Source organism: Quercus robur, chromosome 4, assembly GCF_932294415.1.
Source record: "Quercus robur chromosome 4, dhQueRobu3.1, whole genome shotgun sequence".
In the NCBI taxonomy this organism is placed as follows: Eukaryota; Viridiplantae; Streptophyta; class Magnoliopsida; order Fagales; family Fagaceae; genus Quercus; species Quercus robur.
In genome coordinates, this window is record NC_065537.1 from 32,869,811 (window position 1) to 32,888,521 (window position 18,711).

The window sequence follows — 18,711 nt, forward strand, 5'->3', positions numbered from 1 at the left end:
TATCCCATGGAGCTGGGAGTCCTCCTAGCAATGTTGGTGGTCCTCATGCTTCTTTTGCAGAGACATATCCCAATTTTCTAGCATGGCAATATAAGATAATGAATCTTGATGGGTCTTACAGCTTCGTGAATTTATTCTGGCCAGAATATACTCTGAATGTTCCTTGGAATGGCCCGGTATATTTCTAAACCCTTTGGTCTTTTATCTCATGCTATTTGTCTACTTGGCTATTCCTGAATTTGGGTCTTTATGATCCAGATTGTTGTTGTCCTTGTATAGGAAAGCATGGGCATGATTGAAGGCTTGCAATGAGTTTCATGTACCCAATCCTCTCAATATGTGCTCAATGAAGTTAAATGGGTAAGAGATGATCCTCCCCTACAAACTTTTTCTTGAGATTCATAGCAATCGACTTGACACTTGTCTTTGATGATTTTTCAAAACAACCGAATGGCAAATGCTGGTGCCAACACACGAGCTTTGGAAGTGTTTGTTTGTTTAGACCCCTTAAAACAGATTATTTAACCTAATGAATTAGCCTAATGATTACTTAGGTTAAACAGTGAAAGATCATATCATGCACAACAGCAGAAAAGTAAATAACACATAGATATGATCACCCAGGAAACCAATGAAATGAATAGTTTCAAGGTAAAATCTTAGGGAGGATTTTACCTAACTATCCTCAAGGTAAACAAATCTACTAATAAAGAATTGAAGTTTTTACAAAAGATTTAATCCTAAATATATTACTACCTCCAGTAGTAACTTACTAACACAACCATGTGCAAGCTCTGAATCCACGAACTCTTCTCTCTTAAATTTGTAGCACACAAGCTCCCACACTTATGACTTTGAGATCCCACTCAAAGATTTTAGATCACTAGTTGTTGATCTTGTAGCAACAACTAGATTCCACCAGCACTTGATTATAGATCTTGTTCTGGTAGACACTTACCTCTCAGATCTCATAGGAGTAACTCACAAGTCTTCCAAGAGTCTTTAAAACATAGTTAGGGTTTTTCTTTTAGACTTAGGAGTGTTGGATTGAAACCCTAAACATTTTCTCGAGCTTGGAACTGATTTAAAATTCTGCAGAAACTACTTTACTGTGTTTTCGATTGGTCAAGCCCATTCTTTGATCGGTTGAACTTCACTAAATTTCAATTCCTTTTCCTGTAGCTTGAATGTTCTTGAGACTTGACTTGTATTACCTTGAGCAATGTCTAACACCTAATCTAGATATGTTTTTGTTCTCGGTTTTCCAACATAAACAAAATAGGACTTTAAGCATTTAATTCTAAATCTTTAGAACCTAAAAGGAATAAAGAATCAAGAATCTCAAATTTCAGGATAGGCGATAAGAACCTCAACCTTATACTAATCAAGAGCAACAAAGGGATGCAGAGGGAGGTGCTCCTAGTGGTGGGCCTAGAAGATCTTCCCGCCAACGTACTCGAAGTCTAGATGATGCATGATTGTACTTTTATTTTCCTGCAAAAACAATATATCCCTTAGTCAGATAATTTGTACTAATTCTTAACACTAGCTCTTTGACCTTTGACGACTTTGGTCTTGCAAGGATTTAGATGAGACATGTTTAGAGTTCACCTAACGAAGCTTTGTAGCGCAACAATTTGAAAATTTATCTAACCAATCTTGTCATGAGTATTCTCACCTGAATAAGGCATAGATGAATGCCCCTAGTTTAAAAAAAAAAAGTTTCTTTTAGAAATAGAGATGATTGATTTTTTTAGAAAAGGTGATGAGGCATGGCCGAATGCCCCTTGTTTAGAAATGGATGCATTTTGCAAGAACATTGAATGAAGTGTTATGTGTTAAGTCACACTTCAATTTCCTTGATGGGTAATTGGAGATGGACCATGCAATTTTATTCATATGTAAATTTCGTTTTTTGTTGTTGCCAATTTGCTTAGGACAATACTAATCTTAAAACCCAGGAATGATTTTATTATTATTTTTTTTTTTATGAATGAGCAAATTCATTCAAAAGAAATGACCCACTTTAGGCAAGGATAGGAAAATCTAAACAGTCAAACAAAGTATCCAAGAGCTGAACTAGAGATGACCCAATAGCAACCCTTCCCGTTTAACAAGAAAAAAAAAAAAAAAAAAAGGTCCAACCCGAGACCCGAGACTCGGAAAACCGACCTGATTAGAGACCCGATTTTTCAGGTCAGGTCGGGTTTCAGGCAGCCAAACCCAATTTCTATCGGGTCGGGTTTTGGGTCACAGTAAACCCAACCCAACCCGACCCAATATCAGTCCTAGCTATGGTTTAAGGGTTTTGAGAATTGAGAGAGGCAGAGAAAACGGCTTCAACGCGGAGGAAGCGACTAAGAAGAAGAAAAGGTTTATCGGGAGAGGGTAGGTTTTGGGTTTTATGTTTAAATCAGCCTTTCAAATATTGTAATGATCGGGATTTTGGTTGGATTAAATTGTAAACATTGTAGAATCGATGCAGAGTTCTTCGCCTTCCTCTGTTTCTTTCTCCGTGTCCTAGGCCTCATCCTCTATTTCATTGCCTCTCTACTTCTTTCCCCGTTTCCTCCTCACCTCTCTCTATCTTTCATCGCCTCTCAATTTCTATTTTCGTGTATGCTTTAATTGTAACCGGTTATTTTTTTGTTATTTATAATAATAGGCTTTTAAACGGTGTGTAGCAATACCAAACAATATAATTTATCGCTTTTTAAAGTGAAACATGTCTGAATTTTAGATAGGCAGTTATCCTTTTGTCGGCACCTCCTTAATTGTAGGAATCCACTTTCTCTCAGCTTCTGCTATTAGATATACTGGCCTTTAACCCATGCAATGCGTGAGGTATTCCTAACAAAGCAACTTCTATTATAAAGCCTTTTTTTTGGGGGTTGCTTTTCTTTTTTCTTTATTTTTTTTTTTATAAAAAAAGTCAATACTTTCTATTCAGCCCAATTCAAGTCTGATGTGTTTTCTAGTTACATTTCATTTTATTAAAGTATCAAATTTTCTTTATTTTTTTAATTATTTCTCTTTCTTCATACACAACAACCATCATCTACTTTCTTCCTTCATCCTCAAGATACATAAAGAAAAGAAAAAAAAAAAAATAAATGTAAAATAAATAGTATTGGTGTGAATTTAAAGGTTTGCTATAAATTTACATGGTTATATATGGATTAATGTGAGTCATTTTTGTGCAAAACTATGTAAATTTTACACATTTTTCTATTATACACTCATTGATGTGAGTACTCTAACAATGGAAAAAAAAAAATACCCTTTCTTTATCTCATATATAGGCTTCTTATAACCTTCCTTTTCCTCTATCTAAAACATCAGTAGCACCACCTTTGCAAATAGTTGGATGTCCTGGTTATTGGCTTCTTAGCTTTAGGAGCATCATAATTATAGAATGATTTCTATCCCAACATAGCTAGCTCCTAGTATTCCATCCAAACCTTTCATATCAACTTGGAATGAAGGGCTTCTATTATTAGTTTTTGCATAAGAAGATGAACAAAACTTTAATATTGAAAAGCACAAATTGAATGAAATTATAGAGAGATATTTGAGAGAGAGAGACATGGAAGTTAAGTATAGTACCATGTAACTGTATCTTTTTGGTTCTTTGATTTGGCAAGACCAAACTCCCAACTCTTTAAAATCACCATTTCTCATCAACAATAATTTTCTCAAAGAAAAAATGCAGTCATATTTGCAATGGACATATGCATTCAGATTTATATAAATAAACCCACACTCATACTTAAATTAATAACCAACTCCCTGTTCTCCTCCAAACAAATCATACACAAATAGTGCTTCAAAGGAAATTAATGACCAAAGCCTTAATTATATTTTGCATCCAATTCAAAACCAATGCGAACAAGGGATTGCCACAATGCCTGAAATTGATATAATCCTATACCACGGTGGTCCGCTTAAGAATGCCAATGCGAACAAGGGATTGCCATTTGAAGGGCCGGGTATAAAGACCTATTATACCCAAATTGATCGTAGGTTGAAAACCCTTGATGAATTGAAGAAGACTGTTATGGAAGAGTTGTGTGAGAATCCTGCTGTGCACAACATACAAATTAGTTATCGTATGCCAAATGAAATCCTGAAGCACCGGATTAATTACAAATATATGGCGATAAAAACAGACAAACATGTAAAGATCATGTTTGACAAGTTGGAAAGAATACCTAAAGTAACTAACATTCAGTTGTACATACAGTTGGAGTCGCGTGCAGTCTAGCAAGAGGATATCCAACAAAAAACCACAAACTTACAGGTTATGGTTCCGAATGCTCAATATGAGTATTCTACACATGTAGAGGATGATGATGTTCATGTCGATGGTGATGTTCATGCCGATGGTGATGATGACGACTATGTTGATGAGACTACTGCCATTAACAATGATGATGACGATGATGATGATAATGATGACGACTATGTTGATGAAAATATTGCCATTAACGGTGAAGATTTTGCCGATAGAGATGAGTATGAAGACATGATTGACAGAGGGGACTTTGGGGACTTTGAGAGGGACATTGATGACGATGAAACATTGGACAGTAGTGAACCTTATGCAGACAATGTTATTAGTGTCCAAAACATTGCGAACACAATCCCTGCCTACGCACCTCCTGCATTGTCATTCTCTGCAAATACTTGGGAAAATATGGTTGATCCTTCACATATTGAGATGCCATTTGTGTCTACTTGGAGAGAGGGGATGAATTTGTGCAAAGGGTTGACTTTTTCCAATAAAGAGGAGGTGAAGCGTGTATTAACAATTTGTGCCCTCAAGGAAAACAAACATTTTATGATCACTAGGTCGACGACGAAAAATCTTTTTGCGAAATGCGTGCATGAGTCATGCAAGTGGTATGTCTGCGCAGTTATGAAGCCCAATCTCCACGAACTATGGATGGTCACCATGTATGTGGGTCCTCACACGTGTATACCGATTGGGGTGTGAAATGATGGTAGAATGATGACTTCTCATTTTATTGCATCAGACATCCATCAGAAATTATGTGAGGATCACACTACCCCAGTTAAGCATCTCAGATCTATGATAGAGACGAAATATAATGGCCATAAGCCTTCTTAGTAAAAGGTATGGGATGAGAAACAAAAGGCGATTACGAAGATGTTTGGGAATTGGGAAGAGTCTTACCAAAGGTTGCTAATGGCATATATTGATCAGGACCTAACTACCCAGGTGTTCTATCGTATCACACCCACCAATGAAGATGACACCGTATTGTTGCATTATGTGTTTTGGTCTTTTGGTCCATGCATATCAGGATTCAAATACTGCAAGCCGATTATCAATATTGATGGGACGCATCTGTATGGTAAATATCAGGGAAAGTTGTTGGTCGCAATGGCAATCGATGCTAACAATAAGGTATTCCCTCTCACCTTTGCTGTTGTGGATTGTGAATTAGGGTCCAATTGGAGGTGGTTTTTACAGTGCCTCAAAGAAACGATTGGCCACATGATACCTGACGAAGGCATTTGCATAATTTCTTACCGACATCTCGGTATCAAAAACGCCATTGCAAACTGGCCTAGAGGGGATGATGGAAGAACTAGATATTGCCTTCGACATGTTGCTAGCAACTTCAACACCCATTTTCAGAACTCAACTCTAAAGTCAGCAGCGTTGAAAGCGGGATATGCTAATCAGGTAGTTAAATTTGATACTATAATGGAATCCATTAAGCAGGTGGAAATTAAGGCCATTAGGAATAAGAAGAAGGTGATGGGGAAGGATGGCAAGGAAAAGAATCAAGATTATCTTCCATACACATACCTAATAAGCGAGTCTGTGGATATGTGGACCCAGTCACATGATGGTGGGAGACGTTTTGGGGCAATGACAACCAATATATCAGAGTGCTTCAATGGTGTACTGAAAGGTGCACGGGGCCTTCCTATTGCCGCGTTGGTTGAGTTCACTTGGAACAAACTTGTTTAATATTTCCACGACTGGCGCAAAGAATACCATTATAAGTTGTCAGAGGGTAAGAAATGGAGTGAATATGCCTTATCCATGTGGGATGGAAATAAGTGTAAATTTAAGAAACACTATCTCAAGCCATTTAGCAATGAAGATTTGATATTTCAAGTAGTTTCCCAACTCAACACGTGTAGCGCAGGAGGGGGAAACCACAGTTATGAAGTTCAGTTACAGGAATGAACATGCAGTTGTGGGAAATGGCAAAACATAAGGATCTCGTGTTCACATGCAATTAGAGTATGTGACTATTTACATATTGATTCGACCACATATATTCACCCATGTTATGGTTTGAATAATGCCTTTAACACTTATGAGCATGCATTTGTGGTTCCTAAGTCACAGTCATTGTGGAAGGATCCCATGAGGCCAAAGTGGTTGCCTAATCTAGCATTGTTGCGGGCCAAAGGTCGACCATTGAAGTCAAGAATAAGGAATGAGATGGATGGAGTGAGGAATAAGGATCGAGAACCGGGATGGCAGAGGGAGGATGCAGATTTGATAGAGAGTCAACCCAAGCAGACATGTAGACTGTGTCATGCTTCCGGGCATAACCGCAGAAAATGTCTGTAGTCCCGTGGCGCTTCCACAAGCGGTCATGTTCCACACTAGGTAGGTAGATGGCAAAAAGTTATGCATCGGTTAAATAATTGTTGTTCATTCGATGTTTACCTAATGTTTACTATCTTGTCTCCTAACGTGATTACCCTACGTTTTTCAGGCATGCTTCCATGGATGACATTTTTGTCGTGCGAACCGCCGATCTTAGGAAAAGTGACTACGTTGTATTGGCTCTATGTGAACTTTTTGGTTTTTGTTGAATGTACTTGTAATTCTCTATCCAATGTACCTCTATGAAAATTGCGATTTGAGTAGTATAGTTAGAATTGCAAATTAAGCGTGGTTGGGCATGTTTAGAATGTTGATATATTGAGAATGCCTTTTGCTGCAATGTAAGTGCATTTGCATTGTAAAACCATGTTTATGCAGAGAGCGTAACAGTTTCTATAGTTTGGTGCCTATTGAATTTGCCTTTTGATGTAATTTAAGTGCATTTACATTCTCAGCTTCTTTTCCTCTCGATGAGTGTTTATGGATTACATTCTCAGCTTCTCTATCTCTGTTTCTTAGCAAGTGCATGCACACATTTCAGTTTTTGGTTTTCCTGCATGTATAGGAAAAAAAAAAAAAAATTCCCAGTGAATGGTTTGAGGAATGAGCAGAGCAAAACAGAGCAAAAAAAAAAAAAAAAAAAAATATTCCTAGTGGAACTTGAGTCTATGAAACTTGAGTTCCACTGGAAAAAACAGAGCAAAACAAAGCAATCTCTCGGCCTAAACAGAGCATTGAGCTTTTTTGATCTTGAGAATTAAATACTTGAGTTCTTGTTTGAGAATCTCGAGTTTCAAACACTCGAGTTCTTGTCTTTTTTTTTGTGATTTTTTAATTTTTTTAAATCTCACATTTTTTTTCTTTTGTACAAATGAGCTTTTTTTTCAAATGTAAGTATTGTGAACATAAGTTTGATGGAGGTTATTGATCATGATATTGTTATTTGTAAAAAAACTACTAAAATTGTACAAGAAGAAGCTTATTTTTCTCCCAAAAAAAAAAAAAAAAAAAAGAAAAGAAAATAAGAAGCTTATCTAGCCTTTAAAATTTAGGCGCATACAAAAAGTTAATCTAATTTTAATTTAATTATATTTATAGTATATGTATGTGCTATAGAGTATAGAGAGAAAAAGACATAACATAATTATATAATATTTTTTAAAAATTAGAAAAAGCTTATTCTTTTTCATAAAAAGCTTATTTTTATAATTCTATAGATCCATTTATTTTAAATTATTTGTTATTCTTCTATTGATCCAATTTTACTATCAATTTTCATACTAATATTATATTCTTTATCTATTTATTGTAAGGCAAAAGAATTATGGTTGTATCACTAAAATAAAAAGTAAATAAAAAATTTGTCGTTATAGAAGACGACAGTTTTTAGTAGCAGACATTTTTTGGTAGTAATAATAAATAGGTATGAATAGAACAAAATAGGGGGCTTATATAACTTTGTATAACCTTTTATATACTATCGCCCCCCCCCCCCCCCCCCCGCTCTTTTGTTCTATTCATTAATTGAATTTAATTTGTTGATTAAGGCAAAGTTCCATAAAAACTCCCGCCTTCTTCGAAATATCATGAACAGTTCCCATAGGTTGAGCGCCCCTTTCAAGGAAATATAGAATAGCAGGAACATTTAAATAGGTTTGATTCTTTAGCGGATCATAAAAGCCCACTTTTCAAAGAGCTCTTCATTCTCTTCAGCATCGAGCATCAATTGCAACGATTCGATAAACCACCCATTGGGATAGATGTAGATGAATAATACCCCCCCCTAGAAACATATAAGAGGTTTTCTCCTCATACAGCTCAAGAAAATTCGAAATTATGTCTATGGATCGAATTTGAAATTTTTAATTAGTAATGTCAAATGGATCCATAAAATAATCAAATCAATTAAATAAGAGTTAAGTATTTTTTATTATTCCTTAATAAAATCATTTGTATTCGCATCCTCATAACTCAAGTTGGATAACTTGCTAATAACCCAAGGAAACCCTTTACTTTAGGTATTTCGTTTATTGAGCGATCTCTAACCACGCACCTTTTTTTGTCTTTAGAATCTTATTTGATTCTTAATTAGATTCTATTTATTGAGACAACTGAAAGTGGTATTTCCTTGTTCAGGATTCTTTATCGTTTCTTTATCCTTAAATGGTACGTTAATTAAGAATGAGAGAAGAAAATTGGTTAGGTCGGGTCAAGTTTATTCTTCGAAAACCTAAGATCTGATAACTGTGCACTCTAGTATATTTAACGGCAGGGTGATAGAATTATTTATTTGGCACGTGTATAAAGTTTAGAGAGTAAACTATCCAAAATAAAAGTTAATTTAGGGGGTGTAATGACCACTACCTTATAGTTTAGGAGGTGTCAAGGTATTTTATCCTAAAATGAGAGATGTGTAATTCAAGTGCTAGGAAAAAGAGTTAAGAAAAAAAAAAAGGTGTTGAAGTGAATTTGATTGAGAGCATGTTCACCGCTAGACCACAGGATTTGGATCCTCTCCATGAGGGTGTCCATTTAAAGACCATAATTCAAAATAGAGTAAATTTAGAGTCTAAATTTTGCCAACTTATTAATTTTAGATTAGTTTACCATAGGTAAATTTTTACCACATTGAATGATGACTATTAAACGGACATTTCCCATTTTACTTTGAAAGGCAGAGGATTTGGATCTCGACGACGACGTAGCTCAACAAATTATAAGTTGCTTTTCATTTAGGTATTGCGTCTATTTTTCTCATTATGACCTGTAGTCCACACAGGCTATCGTTATCAAGTGGGGAAAGGGACATAAGTCATAATTAAAACCCATGTTTGAAGGTAAAGGTATATCTCTATTGATATTTATATGAAGTTATGAAGACCTTACACTTATAGCTTTCTAACCAAAAAGAAACAGAAAATAAATAAATAAATTTGATAGGAAGTTGCATACATGCATTATTTCAACTTAATTGTTTCTTTCTAAAATAATAATAATAATAATTAATTGTTTTGTCCTATTAATGAAAATTTATAGTAACGTGTCCTTTGCGGGATACAATTAAATGCTGGACCAAATTTTAGAGGTTGGAGAAGAAGGAAGAACGTGTTAGTTTAACCAATATAAAAGATGATTAGGCATTTGCAATTAGATTAAATTCCTTACACCTTGGTGCAAGTGCTAAGATCACTAAAGGAAAATACAAGAAAGAACAAGTCGTACTCTGAGCACAAAACTCCCACGTTTGCAGGTCTGAGAGAAGGGGACTTATTTAAAAAATAACTATAAAACCTATACTATATTATAAGTTAGGCAACGTTTCAAACTTATTTCATATCTAACAATTCGAGTCCAGTGGACTCAATTTACCCAAAAATCTGAGCTGGACAAGTAGGAAACCGAGTTTATTGAACTCGGTTTCTATACATAGAAATCGAGTTTAATGAACTCGGTTTCCATGTATAGAAACCGAGTTCATTGAACTCGGTTTCTATGTATAGAAATCGAGTTCAATAAACTTGGTTTCTATGTATAGAAACCGAGTTTATTGAAGTCTGTTTCTATACATAGAAACCGAGTTCATTGAACTTGATTTCTATGTCCCATCTCCTCTGACGTTCACGTGTAGTCTGAGCTGGAAATCGAGCCTACTGGACTCAATTTCTATAAATGGTCCCTAGCACTCCACGTGTTGTCGTGGGTCCCAGCTGGGACCTATTTTCCCTCTTTGTCCGTCTCACTACACTCTCAGACACATACACCTCTCAGTTCTTCACTCCACTTTCTCAGTAAGCTCACTCACACTCATCTCACACAAGTTCACAACATCTCAGGTATACTATGATTATTTGCTAGTTTTTTTATTTAAGAAAAATTGACAACATATTAGGAAAAGTTATGTTTTCTTTTTCTTTTTTTTGTTAGTGTAAATATAATTTAGAACATATTAGGAAAAGTTATGTTTTTTTATTTTTTTGTTAGTGTAAATATTGTGATTAATCTATTTGGTAGTATATTGTTATTAGTTTTTTTTTTTTTTTTTTTGAGAGTTTGATTAGTTTATTTGTTAGTATATTTGTTGTAGTGATTAATTTATTTGTTAGTATAGTGATTAATTTATTTGTTAGATATTGTGATTAGTTTATTTGTTAGTGTATTGTGATTAATGTATTTGTTAGTGATTAATTTATTTGTTAGTATATTGTGATTAGTTTATTTGTTAGTATATTGTGATTATTTGCTAGTTTTTTTCTTTTTTTTTGAAATTAATATTATGATTAATTATAAAATGCGTAATCACGTTCATAGTATGACTCATGTTATGTCCAAAAAACTAGTCATATCTTGAAATTGGTTTTGTTTAGTCCTTTTATTTTGATAGCTTGCATTTAATCATGACAAGTGAAGCTTATTTGAGTTTTGACATTAGTGCTCAATTGAATGATGAACTTGATTACTTACCGCCAAACTAATGTCTAAATATTTGGACACATTTATATAAGATCATGAATCTACTTAAGAAAAAATATATATAATGGATATTGTGAGGCCCTTATGGATATGATGGGAACATTTAGTGCTAAATATTGTGATCAATTGTTAGGAATATTTAGTAATTTTAGGTCTTTATCATGGATATGAAATGGATTATGAGTTTGATACCTAAGATATTTGTAGTCTTGTTACCATAAATTATTTCAAGATATATTTATTTAAGATTTGTAACAGAGATTTCAAGGTTGGTATATAATATTTTTGTTCATGAGAACTTATTTGAATGGGTTTTGAAAGTCATGCCCCTAGAATGATTTGGAATTTTAAAAGAATATGAAATTGGTAATGACTATTTTTGTATGTGACCTAAGGTGAGTGTATGCAAATTTGGTTGAGATTAGTATTGTTGGCATTTCATATGCAAAGTTTTGTGATTGATGTTGATTGAGTGGTATAAATTTGTCACTAACACTATTGCACTTGATGATCTATAGGTTGACAATGATCCATATAAATATATACTACGATGGACCCCTTAGCAATGCCAACCCTTATGACGGATTGATGTTTCAAGGTCTGGGTATCCAGTGCTACTATATGATGATACGATGTAAGCTAAAGACCCTGAATGATTTCAAAAGTAAAAATTATGGAAGAGTTGCAAGTGAACCCTACTTTGCATGACATACATATTACTTTCTATTCTCCACATGAAGTTCTTAATCAATGCATTAATTACATATATATGGCGATAACAGAGGACAAACATGTGAAATTCATGTTTAGAAAGATGGAAAAATGGGAAAAGGTAGCAGATTTTGAGTTGTACGTCAGTTTGCAGCCACGTACGGAAGTCGACGTAGAGGAAATTGTACAAACAACTACATCTCTACAGTTTGCAGTCCTAGATGATTGATGCACCACATTGGGAGGCTATACACCCTCTTTTCAAGAGACACCAACAACAATTGAGAGCGAACCTAGAAATAGATATGAAGATCAATTTTGTACACATCGAGGCGAATCCTCTACAGTTCCAGTAGTTGAAGATGAAGACGAAGACTGTATTGGGGAAGATTTTGACGATTGAGAGAGACAACTTTGACAGGAGTGTTGATGACCATGAAATTACTCCCATTCCTCATGTTAATGATATGGCTGAATGTGATGAAGATGATGCAGACGCTACTGTTAGAGTTTAGCATGTTACAAATGCGACCCCCGTTTATGAACCTCCTGCCTCATCATTTTATGAAAATACTTGGGAAAATATGGTTGATCCTGAAGTTGCTCAGCAAGCATTTGGTTCTTCTTGGAATGCGGACATGACTTTTGCGAAAGGGTTGATTTTTGCGAATAAAGAGGCGGTGAAACGTGCACTAACAATTTACGCTATAAAGCATAACAGAAACATTGTGACTAGTAGGTCGACCAAAAGTAGATTGTCTGTGAAATGCGTCGATGAGTCATGCATGTGGTACGTTGGGGCAGTCAAGAAGCCTGAACATGGACTATGGATGGTCACATCTTACAGGGGTCCTCATAGTTGTATACCCCTTGCCACGGCCCTTGATGGTAGAATGATGGATTGTAATTTTCTTGTAGCAGAATTTGTTCCATTGTTGCAAGAAAAACACCCGGCAACAATTTATCACCTCAGAGATTTCGTTAAAGGGAAGTATTATGGGCATAAGCTTTCTTACTATAAGATATGGGATGCGAAACAAAGAGCTATTGCAAAGATATTCGGGGATTGGGAAGAGTCTTGCCAAAAGTTGAGAAAATTATTATTGGCATACTTGGATCAAGAAACTGGCACCCGGTACTGGTGGCACACCATACCCAGGGACGAGTTCGGTGATACAATATTGCGCTATGTATTTTGGGCTTTCGCTCCATGCATTGAAGAATTCAGGCATTGTAAGCCAGTGATCAGTATTGATGGGACTCATTTGTATGGTAAATATCGAGGGGTGTTGTTGATTGCAATGGCCACCGATGCCAACAACAAGGTTTTGCCTCTCGCCTTTGCCATTGTGGACAAAGAGTCAGGGCCTAGTTGGAGGTGGTTTTTAGAACGTCTCAGGATCTCACTGGAAGATGTGATAGCAGATAAGGACATTTGCATAATTTCTGACCGACATAAGGGTATTCAAAACGCAATTGTAAACTGGCCTAGAGATGATGATGGACGACTACGAGTAGTTCACAGATATTGCCTTCGACATGTTACTAGCAACTTTAACACGCATTTTCAAGATGCCACTTTAAAGTCATTGGCCTTGAAAATGGGCTATACTACTCAGGAAGTTAAGTTTGAGTTGTACATGCAACCTATCAAGGAAGCCGAGATTGAGGCCCTTAGGAAGAAACGGAGAACCGAGCGGCAGGAAAGTGAACCCGACTCATCCATCATGCCATACACATATCTAATGAAAGAGGATCTAAACATGTGGACCCAGCTACATGATGGTGGATACCGTTATGGGGCTATGACAACCAATGTCTCGGAATGCTTCAATGGAGTACTAAAAGGTGCCCGTGGCCTATCCATTGCTGCAATTGTTGAATTCACTCATTGCAAACTTGTTGCGTATTTCCATGATCGACACAAAGAAATTACTCATGATCTCTCACAGGGCAAGGTATGGAGTAAATATGCCTTAAAAATCTATGGACAAAACCTACAAAAATCTCTTGGCCACCATATAAATGCGTTTAATTATGTGAATGGTATATATCAAGTAATTACTGCATACAACATCCATAGCTCTGGAGGGAGACACCATAGTCATGAAGTAAACCTAATGGACAGAACATGTCGTTGTGGAAAGTGGCAAAATCGAAAGATCCCTTGTTCACATGCAATTAAAACTCTTCAGCACTTGGGGCAAGATGCGACTACATATATTGACCCATGTTATAGTTTGAACAATGTCATTCGCACCTACTCACATGCATTTGTGGTGCCAAAGTCAGAGTCATTGTGGAGGGATGTGAACGGTCCAAAGTGGGTGCCTAACCCAAACCTGTTACGGGGCAAAGGTCGACCTGTGGTGTCTAGGATACGGAATGAGATGGATGGGGTCTGACGAGAACCAGGAAGCCGGAGGCCAAATTTTGACTTGAGGGAGATTCAACAAAAGCAAAGTTGTGGACTGTGTCATCAACATGGGCATAACTGTAGAAGATGTCCACTTTCTCGTGGGGCTTCGACAAGCAGTAATGATCCAAACTAGGTAAGTGATGCTTTTATATAAAATGCCATGATTGTATCAATTAGCCAAGTTGCATAGATTAGTACGTATATTTTGGCTTTTGGTATCTAACGACAATATTTGAATTTTTGTCAGGCATGTAGATACTTGATTTTGGAATGGCATTGTAGATGTAAATTAGGGTTCTCTTTATTGTGTATTTGAACTTACTACTGGGTTGTATCGACATTGACCTTTATTTTTTTTATCACTGAATGAACTTGTAATCGAAGTATTCTATATCCAATGTACCTGTTCCTAGATTGTGATATTATGAATGTTCAATTAGTTGTTAATTATTTCCATTCTAGCTAGAGACTACATAGATGGCAATCCCAAAGAAACGGACATGTACTTTAACACAAGTAGCTTAAGCTTGAAGGTGCCAGAGGGTTCAAAAGAAGTGTTGGTGAAGAACCTTTACTTACTACACTGATGTGCCCCTTTCCTACTATACTAGACTTCTTGGTAAGTAATTTGCTCATCAATTGGGAAAAAAGTTTATAAGATGGATTTGATTTTCAAGAAAATTAAAGAAACAAAATAAAAAGGATTTTACTTCATAATCTTTTATATGATTGGAATATACAATTCATGGAACTCTGGATTAAAGATGAATTTGATACTTTGCAGTGTAGTTATTCATTTATACTACATAATCTATCTTGTTCATGTCACTCTTTTCTATCCTCTACACCATCTCCTCCTCTGCATATTAGTAACTATAGATATTTTCTTTTAAAAAAAAACATTGATATAGTAAATGCTTCATCTAATTGGATTTACTTTTGCACATAAGTATGCCTGGTATGACTGCTTATGCTGGTTTCTATGAACTTTGCTCACCAAAGAAAGGACAATATGTTTTTGTCTCATCAGTAGTTGGTGCAGTTGGCCAACTAGTTGGGCAATTGGCCAAATTGATGGGTTATTATGTTGTTGGAAGTGCTGGAAGCAAAGAAAAGGTACATCAACCTTAATTGGAATCTTCTTTAAAATATTTGAAGAAGAAAAGTACTAGGTATGCATTGTTCTGATAGGTGCTACCAAGAATATCATTTTTATTCAATAATTCAATTAGATATTTGTGACAACAATAAAGTACACATAAGTTGATCTTCTGATTATATCATCACCAAACTAACATCCAGATTATATCATCACCTTTTACTAACATCCATTTTGAATGAATTTGAAACAATAGTATATATTTTGTTCTTAATTCGAACTGAATTTGCATGTTTGATATTTTTTGTTTTCCTCCTTCAATGAGTTGTTATTTATTTGTCTCTAGTTAGAAATTTAAAGTATTTTAACACAGTACAACCAGGTGCTACCACTAACACCAAAGAAAGAGCCAAGTCTTTTGAGTATGATACACACACATTTATTGGAAGACCAATACTTGCCTACTGTACTGTCCTGTACTGTTATATCGTATTATGGTCCCACTATTTTAACCATAATTCACCACCATTTGTCATTCATGCACCACCTTTCACAAGTTCTTCAGATATTTCAATTTGCATTTTCTAAGAGCTGCAATTGCAATGCCAGCATAGTGTGAATTGGTATTTTTTGTAATGGACAGCATTTTCAATAACTTAATTTCGCTTCAAACTTCAAACACCCACACACACACACAAAAGTACTACTACTATTATAGTTGAACACTAAAACTTGGAAGGGGAGAGAGAGAGAGAGAGAGAGAGATCTAATAGCGGATTTACCCCAATGACCAGCCTTAAAGTAATTGATCCTTAAGCAAACAATTCGATTGTAACAATTAAAACTACTTCCACTTGGAACAACTAATGGAGATAAATGTTTTTATAATATCATACATGTACAACTCGATAAAATATGCAGAGTAACAAAGCCTTAAAAAAGTAAAAACCCCAAGAATAAAAAAAAAAATCAGAATATCTAACAACTGTGTGCCACAAAATTAATATTCCAGCTATCAATCTAGTGTACGTCACCGTTCACAGTGGGCTGACATTCGTATCTAATGAACAACAATGACGCCAAGAACTATCTGACGGTAAAACTGGGGGTACAGGATAAAGCTTCTTCAATGTTATAACCAAACACGTGATCATATATTCTCCTTCCATACTGTTCAATGTCTTCATCTTTTATACGTTTAAATACATCTTCTACATGTTCTGATGAGCTCGTAGCATCAGTAGAACGCACATTTAAATCATTTTCCTGATTTTTGTCTCCAAATAACTTTGTGAAAAGTAAGTCCTTTGCCCATACAATACAGTGAACAAACTGCAAAAGTGAAACAAATATGCCATAGCCTAGGACTTACAGAGCATGAGTTTATCTTGAAAATGATCAAAGCAAGAAGCCTAAATCATTAACCCTTGTGACAAATGATCATTCACACATGATTATGAATGTAATTCCTATAAGCTGTTAGAAACCATATGACATTCTGCATTTTTTAACTGTTCGATCAGAAAACAAATTACAGTTGCAGTTGCAGATAATTATCTACCGAAATCTAAAAAAATGGCAGTCCCAATAACTAGGGAGCCGCAAGTTAAAGTATTTCTGTCCTTTGTAAATGGGTGTAATTTTTCTTGTTATTTTCTTCTTCCATTTTTTGTTTTTTTGTTATTTTTTTGTTTTTTGTTTTTTGTTTTTTTTTTTTTTTTTTGCCACCTCCCAGGTTTCCAAGGTAATTTTTCATTTTTAGAGGTCAACCTCTCACAATATTGCACTTGGTCCCTTCAATGCCTCTTCACTGCAGCTTGTTTTCCTCAACATCATCTTACTACATATCTTCTATTTTCGCATTATTGAAATTGTTATTTAAATACTTACAAGCCTAACCAACATAAGACCTCGACTATTTTATTAAAAACAATTGTCTAGTTAAAAGTATTAAGTAATAATTCATGGCAGACAAAATAATCATCCAAAAAAAAAAAGAATGATTCATGGCAGACAACTGCCAACTAAAGGCTCATGTTTTCCAACTCAAACATACTAAAGCAGTTGATTAAAAACGAAACAATAACAAACCAATAAGCATTTGAAATACCTTTGATGGTGTACTAGTAATAGTGCAAACAGGATAAGTTTTGGGGGCAGGTTTTGGCTGACACTCATAGCACTCCGTTCTTCCCTTCACATGTACAGTTACCTGCTTCCACAAATTAGTAAAAATAAGGAAAAAGATACCATCATCAATGAAGGAGCCACAATCTAGTACTCTAAAAATCAACTGTTCAGAATAATTATCCTATAACTGTTATAGAGAGCACCATCCTTATCAAAATAACAAATGCCATATATAATTTTTTTGATAAGTTACAAATGCCATATATATGGACAAAAAGTGCAACTACTTTCTTGTCAAATCATCTTTGGAAAAACAAACAAGAGTTATGATTTGCAATTATTTTATGAATTAATAAACCTACTTTGTGTGTGTGTGTATGTGTGTGTAGAGATACACAAAATACACTGATCAAGGGAAGGGGATATGACAAACACACATGCGCACAAACAAAGCATAACTGAATAAAGTCCATATTACAGACCTGTTTTAGTATAAGATAAATGATTTCTTTCAAATAAATATAGATACTAAATGTAAATCACCTGCCCAAGTAAGCCAGTAGTCCCACTTTCAACCAAAGGAACTTCAGCAGCCAAGCATAGGCGATTCACATGTCGTCTTGCATCTAAGTTGTCAAGGCCATTCAGAACAACATTAAATTGCTTGAAGAAGTCCACATTAAAGTCAGGATCCTTGACATTGGCATGGTATGGCGTTATGCTTATGTGAGGTCTAAATTTTAAGACAGCATCCCGAGCAACCTGGTTGAAAATTCTATGAGAAGATCATAAAAAAGAAGGTGCCCGTGCAAGATATTGGAAATGTACTAACTTTGGCCTTGGATTGCCCAACATGTGATTTTCGGAATAGAAATTGTCTGTTAAGGTTGTTGACTTCAATAGTGTCCATGTCAATCTGCAAATTAGAAGTAACAAATGCATGAGAAAATTGTTACGAAAACGATAATGTATACCAACAAATCTCCTGCTTAAAACCACTAAAACTTTGAAAAATCATCAGAAAATACAGTATCACCACGGCCACACAAATTGTAGATAGAAAATAGTTTATCAAACAAGAATGACTAATCACTAAATTATCCAGAAAGAATCAAATATCAAGTGGAGACTGGAGAGAGGAGATGGGGTATGGAACATGTCATGATCCAAACCTGTACTTCAGAGTTTAGAGCATGATCGGCATGTTAATATTAAGTTTACCTC

At 35.3% G+C, this 18,711-nt stretch overlaps 3 protein-coding genes across 3 annotated transcripts; 2 read left to right on the forward strand and 1 right to left on the reverse strand.

Moving 5' to 3' along the window:
* Positions 1-5,170: 5,170 nt before the first annotated feature.
* LOC126721759 (uncharacterized) lies at positions 5,171-6,004 on the forward strand. Its single transcript, XM_050424821.1, has one exon. The coding sequence runs from the start codon at positions 5,171-5,173 to the stop codon at positions 6,002-6,004; it is 834 nt and encodes a 277-aa protein (XP_050280778.1).
* Positions 6,005-12,423: 6,419 nt separating this feature from the next.
* LOC126721760 (uncharacterized) lies at positions 12,424-14,244 on the forward strand. Its single transcript, XM_050424822.1, has one exon. The coding sequence runs from the start codon at positions 12,424-12,426 to the stop codon at positions 14,242-14,244; it is 1,821 nt and encodes a 606-aa protein (XP_050280779.1).
* Positions 14,245-16,428: 2,184 nt separating this feature from the next.
* LOC126724426 (SUMO-activating enzyme subunit 2-like) lies at positions 16,429-18,402 on the reverse strand. The gene is made up of 4 exons (XM_050428965.1): positions 18,320-18,402; positions 18,031-18,249; positions 17,468-17,569; positions 16,429-16,689 (listed from the first exon to the last, which is right to left on the reverse strand). The coding sequence occupies exons 1-4, from the start codon at positions 18,395-18,397 to the stop codon at positions 16,444-16,446; spliced, it is 645 nt and encodes a 214-aa protein (XP_050284922.1). The 5' UTR covers positions 18,398-18,402; the 3' UTR covers positions 16,429-16,443.
* Positions 18,403-18,711: the final 309 nt, after the last annotated feature.